Source organism: Onychostruthus taczanowskii, unplaced genomic scaffold, assembly GCF_017590055.1.
Source record: "Onychostruthus taczanowskii isolate IOZ18803 unplaced genomic scaffold, ASM1759005v1 scaffold45, whole genome shotgun sequence".
NCBI lineage: Eukaryota > Metazoa > Chordata > Aves > Passeriformes > Passeridae > Onychostruthus > Onychostruthus taczanowskii.
In genome coordinates, this window is record NW_024502014.1 from 525,408 (window position 1) to 540,954 (window position 15,547).

At 35.9% G+C, this 15,547-nt stretch overlaps 1 protein-coding gene across 5 annotated transcripts in view; it reads right to left on the reverse strand.

The window, feature by feature from the left end:
- The window catches only part of ACAP2 (ArfGAP with coiled-coil, ankyrin repeat and PH domains 2), a 60,749-nt gene that overhangs the window by 13,343 nt on the left and 31,859 nt on the right, over positions 1 to 15,547 (reverse strand). For 3 of the 5 annotated variants that reach the window (XM_041414342.1, XM_041414340.1, XM_041414338.1), the window contains exons 10-13: positions 9,306 to 9,418; positions 5,736 to 5,756; positions 2,594 to 2,645; positions 1,177 to 1,277 (exon numbers count right to left, since the gene is read on the reverse strand). In XM_041414342.1, coding sequence (XP_041270276.1) covers positions 1,177 to 1,277; positions 2,594 to 2,645; positions 5,736 to 5,756; positions 9,306 to 9,418 — 287 coding nt within the window. The remainder of the gene's footprint in view (positions 1 to 1,176; positions 1,278 to 2,593; positions 2,646 to 5,735; positions 5,757 to 9,305; positions 9,419 to 15,547) is intronic. The other 2 variants (XM_041414341.1, XM_041414339.1) reach the window with 1 other exon arrangement.

The window sequence follows — 15,547 nt, forward strand, 5'->3', positions numbered from 1 at the left end:
GCAGAGACAGTGGCCCAGCAGCTGACATCCAACAGCACATTGCTCAGGGGTCTGTTTTTATGGAGCAAGTTTCTTGCTATCACAAGCTTAGTAGGCATCATCTAATAAACATGCTTATTTTAAGATATAAATCAACAAAGCAGCTGAGCCTTTGTGAGCTGCAAACTCCTTATTTCAAAATTATTTCCAGGTAATGCTAATAGATATAGAAATGACTCTTCCAAAAACTCTGACAATGACTTAGCTTCCTACCCCTTTTCTTATTCCAAATTTTTCTTTTTTATATCCTCAAATGTATTTTACACCTGTGACACAAGACACAGGTATCAGTCCTTGAAAACACACTTTCATTCGCTGACATCAAGAGAGAGTAACTTTAAAGCTCTATGACAAAGAATGAACTACTTTTGTCATCAACAGTAAAAGAAACAGGATGTGAAGAACAAATTAAGGGTTGAAAAAGCACAGGCAAGCAAGAGCCAAATGCATGTTACAGTGAACCACACTGGGGATGCAAACATCAGGATGGACAGCTCAAAAGAGAAAGCTAAGGAGGAGTGGAAAGTGTAGATAACCTCCAAAGCTAAAAGCAAGTTGACCTCGTACCAAAACCTTAAATATGGACACATCTCACAATCACTAATGAGGAATCTATGTCCTGCCCTTGCTGTGGCAGGATGCCAAAATTCCCTAAGTACAGCCAATACACTGCTGGAGCTGAAAAATAATTTTATTTTTCATTTAGTAGTTTCATTTTTAGTAGTTTCATTTAGTGCATTCTGAAGTATAATTTATCATCACTGAGACAACAGTTTATTTATGTGCTTCTCTCTCATTACGCCAATCAGAAATGTGGAGAAACTGAGACCTATTTTCTATGTTACTAAGCAGCTGATAGTATCAGCTACTACTAAGCCGCAGCAGAGCTCTGCACCACAAGCCATTTATGCAAAAAACACAAGAATGCATGTTTATTTTAATGCCAAAAGTAAACTAAATACCAGGAACACTTCTCACAGCATCACTTACTCTCAGCCAAAATTTCAGAGAGCAGAATTTTTCAGATACTTTTCCTGTTTTGATCTATCCCAAGAGAAATGTTAATTTTACATTTTAAAACAATTACATGTAATGATTTTTATTTTTAAATTAACATACTCAATTGCTTCTCCTTACTTTGTTGGAGAAACCACCTCAAAACAGAAACGTCTTTCTATGTCTTCACAGTGTTTAACTGTGCAGAGCCGCAAGTCTTCAACAACTACTGTGGGATTATCCTAAGAGACAAAAGTAAACAAGAAGGTCACAGAGAAAAAAATAATATAGTTGATAATAAGATAATAATTCAATCCTGAATTATTAGAATCATTGAGTTCTATTTGCCCGGTTACACTAATTTCTTCCTCCAAAAATAAAATTTTAACTCAATGGATTTGGCAATCTACAATCCAATCTACTGAATAGTCAACATTTAAATTTAAACAACATTATTCAAACTACAAAGATACTCTAGGAAATGCAATTAACTCACAGTTAAATCAGAAAAGTTATACTTAAATCAGCAGTATTTTAAGTGCCACATAAAAAAAAAAACCCAGAAGCTGAATGCAGTGGTTTTGAAAATTTGATTCAATTAATAAGAATTCCATTCTGAGCTATCAGCATTTTAAAGGTACAGTTCAAAAATAGAGCAAAGAGGATTCGCAAACACAGAATGCCCAACCAAACATGCTCAAAGAAGCTCAGCAGTGTGTTTCCTTTCCAACCACAGAAATTAAGCCCCTTGATTTGACAGCATCAGATAACAGCCTCTGACCCCAGTCTGTTTACAGTGAAGAGGAAATAATTGCCATAAGCTCTCTTCCCTCTTTTTTCCCACCATCTCCATACAGTCTGTGGTTTTTTCCAACCTGAAAAACAGCTACAGCTCCTTTGGTGCAAAAGCAGAGTCTAGAATAGCAAACAAAGGAGCAGGGGCCCAAAACCTGACTGAAAAGGCTTCTACGGCTTGGGGCAGAACTGGATTGCTGATTTGATATAAAACAGCTGCACTTCCCACCAGCAACAAGGCAGACACTGACTGCTGAGCCACTGTGCATTTTCAATACTAAATACATGTATATAGCAGCCCTGACTGCTTTCTAGCAAGCTTTCATGCCTTTTTCCCCCAGTTGCTGAATTGGGTGTGTGAACCAATTTCAGGACAGCCTTAACTCTTTCAGGACTTGCTCCTCCAGTAAGTAACTGGAGGAGCAAGTCCAGAAAGAGTTAAACACAACTGCTCAGAGAACAGTATGGAATATTTCACTGCCAGCAAGTGAGCACAAGCCTTCTGGGACCAACAACTTTTAAAGCTCTAACTAGGTTACAAAACCCACAGCAAATAGAGTATGTGCTTACAATCAGTGCACAGGAATCTCAGAATCGGTCAGTGCAGCTATTAGTCTCATTTTACAAAGGGAGAAACTAATTTACAAGAAAGCAGTAGGTTGTTGAAGATCACATAGAATTTTCACATAATCAGTTTCCCCAATCAGTCAGGAAAATCATCACCCAAACCCCAAACTATCCCAAGCCAGTTTTCAACACCTACCTTAAATTTCTTCTGGTACACAAGTTGGTTATTTTGTATTGAGAACCAGCGCCTATTCAAATGAAGAGACATCCAGAGAATACATAACTGATTTTACAGTGCTTATGTGACTGAGATGTGCTAACATACAGTCTACAAAGAGACTGCATAAAAGAATTCAGGAAAGTAATACTGCAGTCAGTTTTGGCAAATATTTCATGAGAATAATGAAAATAGGGAAAGCAGAGACAAAACAGAAAAGAAAGCAAGGTTCAAATAATTTGAGTCATAAACAAACACATTCATGTTATGACAACATTAGTTAAGCTATCACACAAAACATTTTCATTTTAAAGAACATTTCCTTCTGTATTTTAGCAGCAAGTTACGATTTTAAGTAGCTGTTTGATAACACAAATTCAGATAGTTTGAATAACAAAAATACTTGAACCCATGTAAACTAATCCTGAAATATTTTTGGGAGTAGAACTAACTTACTTACTAAAGCACTAAAAATGCTTCAGTGTTGCTATCCCATGCAGGTTTAATATCTACCTACATTGGGCATGCCTAAAATAAAAACACTGCATATAAAAACTAAAAAAAAAAATCCAATGAAAACCTTTTAAGTAGGATCCTAAATTAAGTCTCAGCTTTGAAGGAAAATCAAATGAATCAAATAAATTATTTAATGAAGGCATCCTGTAAAATCAAAAAGATAATATAATGCTTAAAAACTCCTCTGAACTGTATCCTTCCTTGTCAAACTCGGTGTTCACATAGGATACATCCCAGAGAATGGAAAAAGCACTCACATTTTGGAAAAAAACCACCTCAGATCTCTAACAATGATGTTTTATCAGACCACTGAATGAAAAAAAAAACCCCAGTAGACATAACCATGCCTTTCTAGCTCTTCTGGGATGCACAAAATGAAAGCTAACCAATTATCAGAGTTTCATTTTCACTGACAAAAATTAAGAGAATGTACAAGACAATTCAGTGAAATTTACACCTTGTTTTGTTCAGGGTTATAATGCAAACCTGTGTTTACCACTGCATCATTCCTCAATTATCTCCAATACTCCACCTTTACCACACATCACTTTTTCCTGCACTACCAGTTAGTTTTCAAACTAACAGTAACAGTTGGTAACAGTACACAAAATATTGTGTTGCAACAGATCTTGTTATTCTCCACAGGCTGTAGAGCTTCAAGCTACAGTTTACTACAATTAGTAACAAGAGGAACCCATGTATTTATTCAACCACCACAAGCCATTCCTGGAAAGAAGTGCACAAAGATGGTTAAGAAAAATTAATATATACAAAAAATGTTAGATCCCAAACAGAAAATCTAGTATTTGTTAGAAAGGTTAGTGTTTCATAGACAGATGAGATTCTACCTTTTAAAACAATCTTTTCAAATGTTGTGCAGATATATTTAATTTAAAAAGCAACAACGGGATCTCTTGTCATTCTTGACTTTTTAAATTTATTAACAGCAGTAGTTTTAGTCACTGCTATTGAAAAGGTATCATCTTTACCATCTATTTACAGATGCAGTAAGTGTACCCCAAATATAAGGCAGGTTATTGCTAACATTCATACAGGATACTTAGCAAAAAAGCAGACTTGAAAAGGAAAAACTCACATCTTTTTTCATGTGTTTTTTTTTGATAGTAACACAAAAGAGAACAACATGAAAAGCGGTGCCTAAGTGATAAAGGGAGTGGTAAAGGGGAAAAAAAAGCAGCCTTGTCCCAAGACAACTAGCAATGGAGCAAATACCTAGTAAGAGCCTTAGGAAGTGCAATTAACTTAATTAATGCAATGCTTCATTTGTTCTACAGCTAAATATTTAATGAGTTACTCTAGTAAACAAGCTCTAATCTCATCAGTTGGATATAAGTGAACACACAAATTGTAACACAAATTTTTGCCATCTTTAAAACCTAATCTAGAAGTTTTGAAAGTATTTCAGTTCCTTTTTTTTCTAGTAGAGAAATTAAATCTGTTAAAGAAAAATATTCAGTCTAACCACAAAGGGTGCAGGTTTTGGTGCCCTTCTAAAATCAACTTTTACTGAATGAGACCAACAATTTACAATTTTGGATAACGTGTAGATCACACTTAGAAGTAGATGTCAGAGTTAATACACTGTCATTTTTTCATAACAAGATGAAAATGTCAGGCTGCCCTTCAAGGTGTCAGCACCACAGCAGTTTTATTCAGGCCAAAACTCGGAGTTATTCCTCATTAACCAAATACCATCAACAAACTCCTGACTTCACTGTAGCAAACAGACTGCTGGGGTCTACACCAGCATCAGCCAGGAACTCCTGAGGTACAATCTCTGCACTGAAGGTGCTGCTATAGGGTAACCCACATCTATCAGCTTCTAAGAAAAATTTTAAATCTTCAGGCATCATGTGTGCAATAAGTACGGATTGTTACCAAAGTTTCCTTAAATATCATTCTGTCAAAAGCAAGAGAGAAGCATGGTGAAGGAGAAAACATACTTTGGAATATTAAAGTAGTTTACACTGTCTCACTTCATAGTGGTTAAATATAATTGTTCCTGTTTAGAAACGGAATGTTTTCCATCATGTATACCTACAAAATTCAAAACTGCATTTATTAAATAGGAAACAATCTACAGAAAAAAATTTCAATCTCTGAGAACTGAGTATAATATTGAAAAAATTATAAAATTTGAATTTTACATAAAACAATGAATTGTGCTTCATGATTCTCAGTTTTCTCCTCTAGTTGCTACCAGCACATAATTAAAACAGAGTAATTAAGAATGCACAACATTTAAAAGTACATGTCTAGTCCCAATGCAGTTGATAAGAAAAAAAAATCTCATCAACTTCAATTGGAAAAAGGCAAGACATTGATCTTGTATGCTCAGAAGTTCGAGTGCAGAAATTTGGCTTTAATTCCTTTTTTAGCTAAAAACTAGCTCAATCTTTCTAAATCTTTTAAAGGATTTGAGCAGCAAGTATACTGGCATCCCAGGCAGAATCCTTCTGTTATTTTCTTAGACTGAGTCACTTATACATCCATTGCAAGTAATCAAAATTAAATGCAGGGTTAATGAAGAGCTTTTTGCGTGCCAAGGAAACATTGGGAAGGTATAAAAGAAGCTGGTTGGTACCTGATGTGATCTGGCTTTTTCCTGTCATGTGAAAAAATGGGGTAGGATTAAAACATAAGGGAAAGGAGGAAAAGGGATGAAAAATGCAAAATGAGCAAAATAAGAAAAGAATTAGCATGATCTGAAAATACAGCAGAATTAAAAAGGAAAACATCTATAGCACCCAACCTAAAACCTATTTGGAACATACTAGTTCTATCTACTAGTTCATACTATCTGAGAAATGCTTTTCTCCCTACACACATTTATTCTTTCTTTATGATATGGACTTATTTTTCATTTGAATTTCTGGGAACCAAAAGAGCTTTCCAGCTACTGTTCCATAATAAATGCACCTGACTCTTGCTCCTGATGCCTTAAGAAAACTGGTGTACAATAAGGTGTATCCTTCACCAACCCACAGACATATATTCTAAACACAGGTGTCCATACCTGTTATTCCAAGACTTTGCAGTACAAGGATATAGTTTTGATTCCACTGAACTGTATTATCTGAAATACTTGTGTACATTATGTCCTTTTAGTCACAACAAAAAGAGATTACAAAAGCTCCATCTCTCTCAAAACAGCGACACTGAATTGCAAATAGCTCAGGGTTTACTTTGCAGCTTGCTCAAACACTTATTTGTTTCTAAAGCCAGTGTCACATAGAACTGTCCCAAGAACAGGAAATTTGATGCAAAAGCCCAAATAACTAAAGTCTTGAGACAATGAAACACGAGCTGCCAGGTGCTGCAGGAAGAAATTTCATTATGCTAGCAAGACATGAGTTTGGACTGGAAACAAATTTTCATTCACCACAACAGATTTGCCCCCCTTCAAAGGGCTGTATTATACAGCCCTTTTTTTTTCTTTTTTTTCTCCCCCAGCAACCAGACTTTTCCCAGGATAATACCACTATGGGGTCCATGGACTCACTGGCCAAGACATGCACACAGAAGCATCACATTTCTCTCATTTGTCAGCTAGAATCATTCTGCTATGTCAAACCCCCACAAAACCTATCATACCCTTGGTCTCCTCTCTTATGTCTTTAATGTTGGCAAGTGTCTGTTAATAGTGGCCATTAGGATGGATTTTGGTGCCTTTAATTCACACTTGAAGGAGTTCTTAAAAAGGTCTAGAATGAACATAAGAGCAACTGAGACCAACGAGGGTAAAAGAGAAGCCTCAATTTTAATACATATTACTACTGACAGTGCATTTAGCAGTCAGCAAGGAAGACCAGTGCTGTCACCTTTGGCTCAGAACAGCAGGAAATTCCAGTATTTCTAGAGAAATTCTTCTAGTTTTGTTTCAGCTGGTTGATTTTCCACCCACCTTCCCCAAAGATGGTGATATAATAAGGGAGCAAACTGCTAATCTCTAAGAACACCAAAAGTATCTTGTCTGTCTTGACTTCAGCTCAGAATTCCCTAAAATAAAACACATAATGCTCTGAATGTTTCCTCCTTTGTTTGATATTTTGTAAAAGTTTACACACAGAACAGTTTAATGCAATGACAAAATCTATTCTTGTACTTTAACCAGTGACTGGAAAAACCCTATAATCTCTAGTATATGATAAACTTCAATCAGTATAATTCCCCACAGCTGAAACAGCTGAAAGTGTAACACTACACAAGTAAAACTTTCCTTCATGGGAAACAGGCAGTGACCACTTCTGCACCTACAGTATAGCAAGCATTTACAAATGTATTCAGAAATAACAAAAATACTTCTTTATTTTTATTGAAGCATAGCAAAAATGGGATACTAGATTCAGAAATAAAAACTTCATTAAAGTCTTAAATGTATATTTTATGTATGATAAAAGTAGTTTAATAGCAATTAGTAATGGTTTGTGAACATGTGGAATACAAAATTTAAATGACTGATTCAATTTCAGAACTGTTTCTAGATAGCATATCCAGTCCTATTTTTTGCCTTAAAGCATCCAACTAGTCTATCTCAGTGAGACAAATAATCAAGGATCTAATACTAAAAAGGTTAAATGTTTTGCTTCATTGAATGCTCCTGTGATAAACAGAAGAAAAAGCTATAAGTAAATATCAATTATGTAATAAAAGTAGGCAGCTCTGACTCATTAACGAGCTGTTTATCTTTGCCCTCTTAAATTATTAATTTAATATAGATAATTTAATATGGATATGCTTTTATTATATTTGTTAAAATATGTAACTTAATCTGAAGGAATGTCATTGTGTATCTTGATTTAATTACAACTGCTCCTTATTTACTTTGTGTCCATGTAAATTACCAACATAGAGAGGTTAGTTTTAACTGAATCCTACTCTCTAACCACTTTAAAGGTAAGAGACATGTACAGTATTCCTAGGAATGACACCACATGAAAGCACACACTCCTGTCCTGCTCCCTCCTGTCACCTCCCTGCAGAACAAGGCCTTCCTGCTATTCAAAAGAGGAACCCAGAGACAGAATTTCACCATCAGTTATCCAGCAATGGCAAAAAGGACCCTTTCAGCCCCTTGGGAATCCTATAAAGGACAATCTCCTGCCCTATTACTGCAGATCTTTCTCATTATGCTAACACTAACATTTTACTTCACACCAGGAAGGTGCTTTTGATGCACATCTCCCGGTTTTCTCCCTTCACCATCCTTTGATGCTTCACAGATTTGTCTTGAAGAACTCGGCATTCTGCTTGCATGAGAACAACCCAGAAAGTACATTACAATTACAGATGATTAATCAGGCCAAAGCAAACCCTTTTGTACTAGTTGCCATGACTTGCTAATATAGATAAAGTCTTATTGACAGTGGCCCTTGCATCAGTCTCTGGATTTAACTGAAGTGATCCCAATTCTTACAAGCTTGTGGTGTGTTGAGATGCTCTAGGAAGTACAGAATAAGTAAGATTGGAAGGGACCACCCACTCAAATGCACATTCTGTCCTTTGAAACACAGCAAATAGTTTAACAGGGCACCACTGAAAAAATAGCAGAACATGGACAATAGAGAGCTCTTTATCAGAACAAATTACATCTAAAATTCAAGAACTGTATCCAACTGTGTTGTAAATGCTCCAGCACATATATTTCCTTGAAAAAAGTACACACCCTTGGAAATGCAAAAGAAATCCTGTTCAGGAAGAAAAATATTTAGATAGTAGTAAAATATACATTGTTAAAGATATATGACTAACAATATACTTTGAATTCCCAAAAGGGCCATCAAAACTACTAAGCCAAAGTCACCGCACAGGACAGGAATTTTAAAGGATAACAACTACATTGCTTATCTTTCAGGAAAAATAACTTGAGTCCTTGACTGTGTTTCTCTGCTTCCAGTGGCTATACAACTATTTCACTCTGTCTTCTAACACTTTCCTAGCATATGCTTTCACGAGGGAAAGGTTTACAAACAACTAGTACAGAAAACAAAGAAAAATGGCTGTGAAGTGTCATCTCTAACTTAACTAACAGAGTCACCCCAGTGTTCTGTCAAAACTATGGACTCAACAAGTTACAGAGATTATGAATCAGATGAGAATTCAGGTTAAAAAGCAGTATTTTTATTAGCAGCAAATAGAGGTTCTGAATAATTACCTGTTCCAAGTCTTGAAGGCATTGCTGGCTCTCTTGAATAAATAACCTTCCATAACAATGCCATTGGCTGCATCTACATTGTATTCTAGTTTAGTATCATCACTGGAATAATCCTAGTACAAAGGAACAAGAAAAACACACTGCAGTTCAAATGAAACTTCAAATATGAGCAGTACTGTTGTCAAAGAGTAAATATCTAGGAATAAGGTTTTGCTTGCAACACTTATTAGTCCAACCATGACTCTCAGCCCCTGATGGCTTTTTTTACAAAAGCAATTTTAAGCAATGAGAATGCTGAAGATTTTTACTTTACCTGCAACAAGGGGAATTTCTTGTTCAGGTATTGGTGACCTCTACAGCCAAACAGAGGGCAAACATTGCTGACAGAGCATCTGATGCTTCAACTGTCTGCTCAAATGGTCTCTCATATATTCCCAAGAAAGGGGATAGAAAAGCATAGGAAAAGAAGCCATGAAAGTTAGGAGTCAAAACTGAGAAACAGCTGCAGCTTGTTGTAGATATGTATAAAGTCAGTTGTGCTTTAGCATTTTCTTCACCTCTGTCATGTTGACAGCTGAGCTGCATAGGAACTTAGAAGAAAAGTAATCAAATAAAGATGATGCTATCAGCTAACTCTAGAGTAAACCAATCATGGTGCTGGCACTGATGACAAGACCTTGGCAGACCTTTCTTCTTTATGATCTTGGAAAAGATTATAAAATCACAAGTAGGACAAGGGAATATGCATTTCCATCAACTTAGTAACAACTAAATCCAGCTAATAACAATTAATAGCAGCTTTCTGAGCTTTAGAAAGGCTGACTGCTTAGCTTATTATCTGATCTTTAGCAAAGGTAAGTTAGACTAAGTAATAACACATGTGATGATCGTTTGCTTTCACATCTCATTGAGAACAGCATGGGCTCTTCGCAGGGAGGCAGAGTTCCGACATTCAGAGAGTGGGAGGCTAACATCTACTAAGGGTGCATGAAAAAGCACACATGGAATGACATCATTTCTCACAACTCTGTCCAGCGATGAAAATAATATACATGCTGTCATTTTATTTCACTGTTATTAAAATATATATCCTTAAAGTAGACTAGCAACATATGGCTTCTTTCCCTTAACATGGGTGTAAGAGACACATTACTGAGAATTAAATTTCAGAAGAAAAGAACCAAACAAGTTAAATACTGAAAAGACAGAACATTTTGTATTATGTCTTTCCTGAACCTTCAGTAGTTACTTTTTGTCAATTGCAAACATCAGCTTTGTGTGAAGAGTATATCTGAAAGTCTCTGCTTTGTACTTTGCTTCTTAGAATTTGTCTATACATAAATGAAAAGAGGCAAGAAATATATATAAAAAAGTAGCTTCAACACCAACAAGGTCATTATCCCCAGATAGTAGCCCAGGATGCACACAACTTTCGTGCTACGTATGATGTTTACTCTTATACATGCAGATGGTTTTTTCCAATCCAAGGTTAATTACACATGATAGTGAAATGGTTACAAATATTAAAATGGACCCTTTAAGTTCCCCACTCAGAACAGTACAAATTCCTTAAAATTATTCACTGTTTTAATCTATTATTAATCTGGATAGATCACCTAATGTTGAAATGTTAAATCTAGATTTTTATTATTGAATTGACAGATGATCAATGCAAGAGTTCTGAAAGAAAATGGAACGACCATATCACTGCCATACACTGATCTGAATAAACATACTAGTTACAAATGAAAGCTTCACCAAAAGAGTATCATATTTTTGTATTTATTATTCAGCAATTAGTAACTTTGATTTTCTGTCTGTTTCCTAGATCAGAACATGCTGAACATAAAAGGCTTCATGTAAGCGCTCAAAATAAACAGAAGAGAAAACCACTATGCACAAACTTAGACATGCTGATGTCACATTCCCTACATTCCCCAAAAACTGATAAATTACTCTAACTTACCAGCTCCCAAACATAATGAAATCTGCTAAAGATTTGCATCTTCCTGCCTCAGTGATGCCCGCAACTCCTTGTCTAGTTAAAGACAATAGATTTCCTCAGTCTTTTCTGTCCAACCTACTATGTAATCACATTTTCCTCTGGATTTGGAGAACTACTGGAGAAAATGCAGCTGTCTTTTCCAGTGACTCCAGATCTATGCTTTGAAGGTGTATATGGATGGTTTACCATGCCACACTCTCAGTCAGAATAATCTAAAATACTGAGCCTTCTCATGAAATGCATTTAGTGCCATTTTTAATTACTTCCCTCATTGAATTCCACTTTTACAGAGCAGAAAAAGACAGCAGAGTACAGAGGCAAATGTCAAATACCTCCTTAACTGAACATGGCAGACTACCAGCTGGAGGGGGGAGGGAATAAGGCTTCCATGTGCTTTATCCATAAAGCTTCATTGATAAAGTTGTGATCAGGAAAAACAATCAGAAAAAAAAAATGTCCCATTGCAATTCCATGGATAAAAGTAGAAAAAGAAACTAAATTAGCTGTGTTCCAATCTTAGTCTCTGCTATTCTGCAATTTAAAAAATAGGAGCAAAGCAGTCATAGTTATAGTTTATTTTTATCTTGGTGCATGGAAAAGTTTAATGAATCATGAAAAATAATCTGGGGTGGAGAAAAATCCACCCATATCTTTCCAATGTCCTGCATAAGAGAATCACATGTTAATAAACTCAGTCACTGTATGTGATTCAGAATTGTGTATTCTGCCAGCAGGCACACAACTGATAAAGACTTCATTTTAAACATAATTAAACTAATTAGGTGTCAGGACTAAAGTAGATTTCACCTAACCAGAACTAAGACAATTTAGCCAGTATTATGTAATTTTCACTGAAGTGCTACATCACACATTTCATTTAGTTTTGGAAGAATAAACATCTGTGGCTTCTATTCTGACACTGACTTTTCACGGTTACTGGAAGAGAAACATGTAGAAGTGGGTTATATAAGTGAAGCATACAGCATGCTTTCATGCCTTTTTTTCCACCCTTTTTCTTTAAATGTCCATGGGGTACAGCAAACCAGCTGGCAATGGAAAAACAACTTTCATCTCCAGAAATAATACTAATCTGGTGTGTCACAGAACACTTAATATTCTTGACAGTGTTTCAGTGAATGCATTTTCGTATGAACATATCAGTTCATCACACATACTTGATTCATTTCAGAGCACGTTTTCTGTTTCTCTGTGCATGATTTTCTTGTTCCCAAAACAAACCCCCCCCATTACTTTTCAGTAGCAGAGCTTTTGATTTACTTTCAAAATTGCTATCAGGCCATGAAAGCTATTCAAACCATTTTACTAGTAAATCTTTGGAACTACATTTCAACATTTAATATGTAACCCAAAGTATTTTTTACTTTAGAAAATCAGCATTTTAAAAGTTTTAAAAAAAGGCAGTAAATGGGAGAGCATAAGTACTAAAGAAAACACTAACCTGAAAAATTAGGCCAGCATATACTAAATAGGAGACACTAATTGTGCAAAGCCCCCATTTAGAAAGCTGCTCCCACTCCCTTTCCATTGGCAAGAGATGTTTGTCATGCTTAAGCTGAAAAGTCCCTCGAGGAAGGGTTTAGAACAACAGACACCACAAATAACAAGGTTTACAGCCCAAGACAGAGTAAGAGAATGCAAGAGTGTCATCAAGCAAACAAGTCACTTGAAATACAAGCACATCTTTGGTTTTGGAGATAGGAGTTAGTCTGCACAACTTCTCAGCAGCAGCTCTGGTTTATGCCTGCTTTGTGATTGTGGTAGCAGCTGGTTTCCTATCAACTTGTTTACTCAAGTGTTAAAGATGTTCAAATCATTCTCACTCCAGCTGTTTCCTGAGCACTTCTTTGGAAGCAGAGTTTTACTTTAATAGAAAGGGGATTTGAATACAACAAAACTATTTGAAGTTTAATGCAAATACTTTTCCTCTATCATCTCCCTCATTTTAGAACAAAATATTAGGTCTGACCACACCAAAAAGCCATGAAGCTGTTTGCAGGTGCAACTGATTTTTAAAATATTTCTTAATGAAATGTGTTGCTACAGCAATGGGCTGCAAACTTCTCCGAAAACAAGAATCATGTCTAATGTATTGACACTGCGACACCACTCTTTTAATATGAATCTTTTCTTATAAAGATATATTGCAAATATTTCCCAGAATGATAATGAAATTTCTAGATTAATTCACAGCATGTGCTGCTCCAGTTTAACACAGAAAAAATATTTTCTTACACCGAAAAAAATAAAGTTAAGAAAAATGTTTCCTGCACATTTGCTGAATAAATAGACCACAAAACTTATAAGCAATTAAAAAAAGTAAATCAGATTATCAGCTCTGCTAAAAAAGAAATCACATTGTATTGGTGACCAAGCCCTTCCATGACACTTTTAATAGCCTCTCCATCAACAGCCTAATTAAGTAGGACAATGATTATACAGAAAAGTGAGATGGGTTATTTAATTAGTGCAATTATTCTGCATGCATATGCACATATATGCAAACACAGGTAGTAGGTGGGTAGGTGTGTGCACGTATGCACTTACCTATACATTTCAGAAAAGGAACTGCTCTTTATCCACACAATGAAGGAAAGGCATCATTCTGAAGCATTAGATTAGAACTTCAGTATATTAAATACATATATACCTCATGGAATATTCAACACAATAAGCTCCAGAAGTTTCAGTTGTTAAAAAACATGGAAGGATTTGGCATTGGAAGATTTGGGAATATAGTGGAATATAGCAACATGACAAGACATGAGAAGAGAAGGGGAATAAAATTGCCATCTGGGACAGGGTGACCAGATGACAAGTAGTGATTAAACGATCCAGAGTCTAAGGCAGTTCTGAAATCCTGATGAGCTGGAAGCTAACTTGGCATGAAGGCTTGGAAAAGCAAGTAGGAGGAGACAAAAACAGACAACGTGATTTGAACAAGAAACTAAGAAAATGATTGGACAAGCTGTTAGAGGAATCTCCAATAAAGCACAGTCTAGGCATTATCAGCACAAAAATGTGACAGTGACTTCTCTGATAAGGACAGGAGACAACACTTACAACTCAAACCACAGAACTTAAGAAGACAACACAGTACATTCTGACTGCCCTGATTAGATTTTAGAGACAGCATTAAATTGTCAATTAAAGTAAGGAACAATAAAAGTAACATTATTGTATTCATCACTCCTACTAGAAATCAAGAACATTTATATTACACATAGATATGGCTTATCAAGTCTCATGAAGCTTACAAGTTCCAGTAGCAATTGAAACTAGCAGAAGTAGTTTACCTGTAAAGCAGCCTTAAGCAGCATTTGAAGAAAAAATAAAGATTGTAAACAACACTGGCAACAGCAGTGACCATAATTCATGGTAACTAGTTATTATTTCTATGGCCAATTAAAAGACAATTGCTCATAACTTCAGCAAGCACCAGTGCTCTCTCAACAGAGAGCCTCTCAACTACTATCCATTCCTGAAACTGAGCCTTTAAGCCGAAAATACTTAAAATTTGACCTTCAACATTAATTCTCAAGTTCCATCTTTCCCACTCTTCCCCTTCCTTGCCTGCAGTTATCTCCTGACTTCAAGCACAGCATGTCAGCTCTGCCCTCATCATCACATCTGCTCAATTCCACAGCAATCCTAATGCTTCCCACCAACTCCTAAAGGGATGACAGGATGCACCAATAAAAAGGTTTACAGCAACCAAAAATGTTATCTTTTCCCATTAGTATTAATATTGGCTCCTACTAAGGCTACCCAACCTATAATCTCAGCATGTTTTCATTCCTGAATTTAGTTAATTTAGATATTTCTATTGGGTGGGATTTTTTAAAATTTATGCCACCTGAACATATTTGAATGAGAGGAAGAAGTGTAGCATTACCTTTAAAGTGGTATCTAATCCCTTTCAAAAGTGTCTGTAGCTCACTACCAGAGAGTTCAGTGGAAATATTTTTAACTTCTAGCATTTTACCTGCAAAACCAATACTGATCTAGAGCTTCTGAAACATCCAAACAACAGAAGCCATTCCCCCCAACATGAAATACCTAAATTTTTCTCAAGAAGTAATAAGAATTATTGCACAAATCTTCCTCAAAACACCAGTTAAAAGTTCTCAATTTCATATCTCTGCACAGTTGAACCAGTACATTAGACACTCTTTACAAAAGTTTACTTTTGTTCTTCATATCCAACACCAGCTGCCAC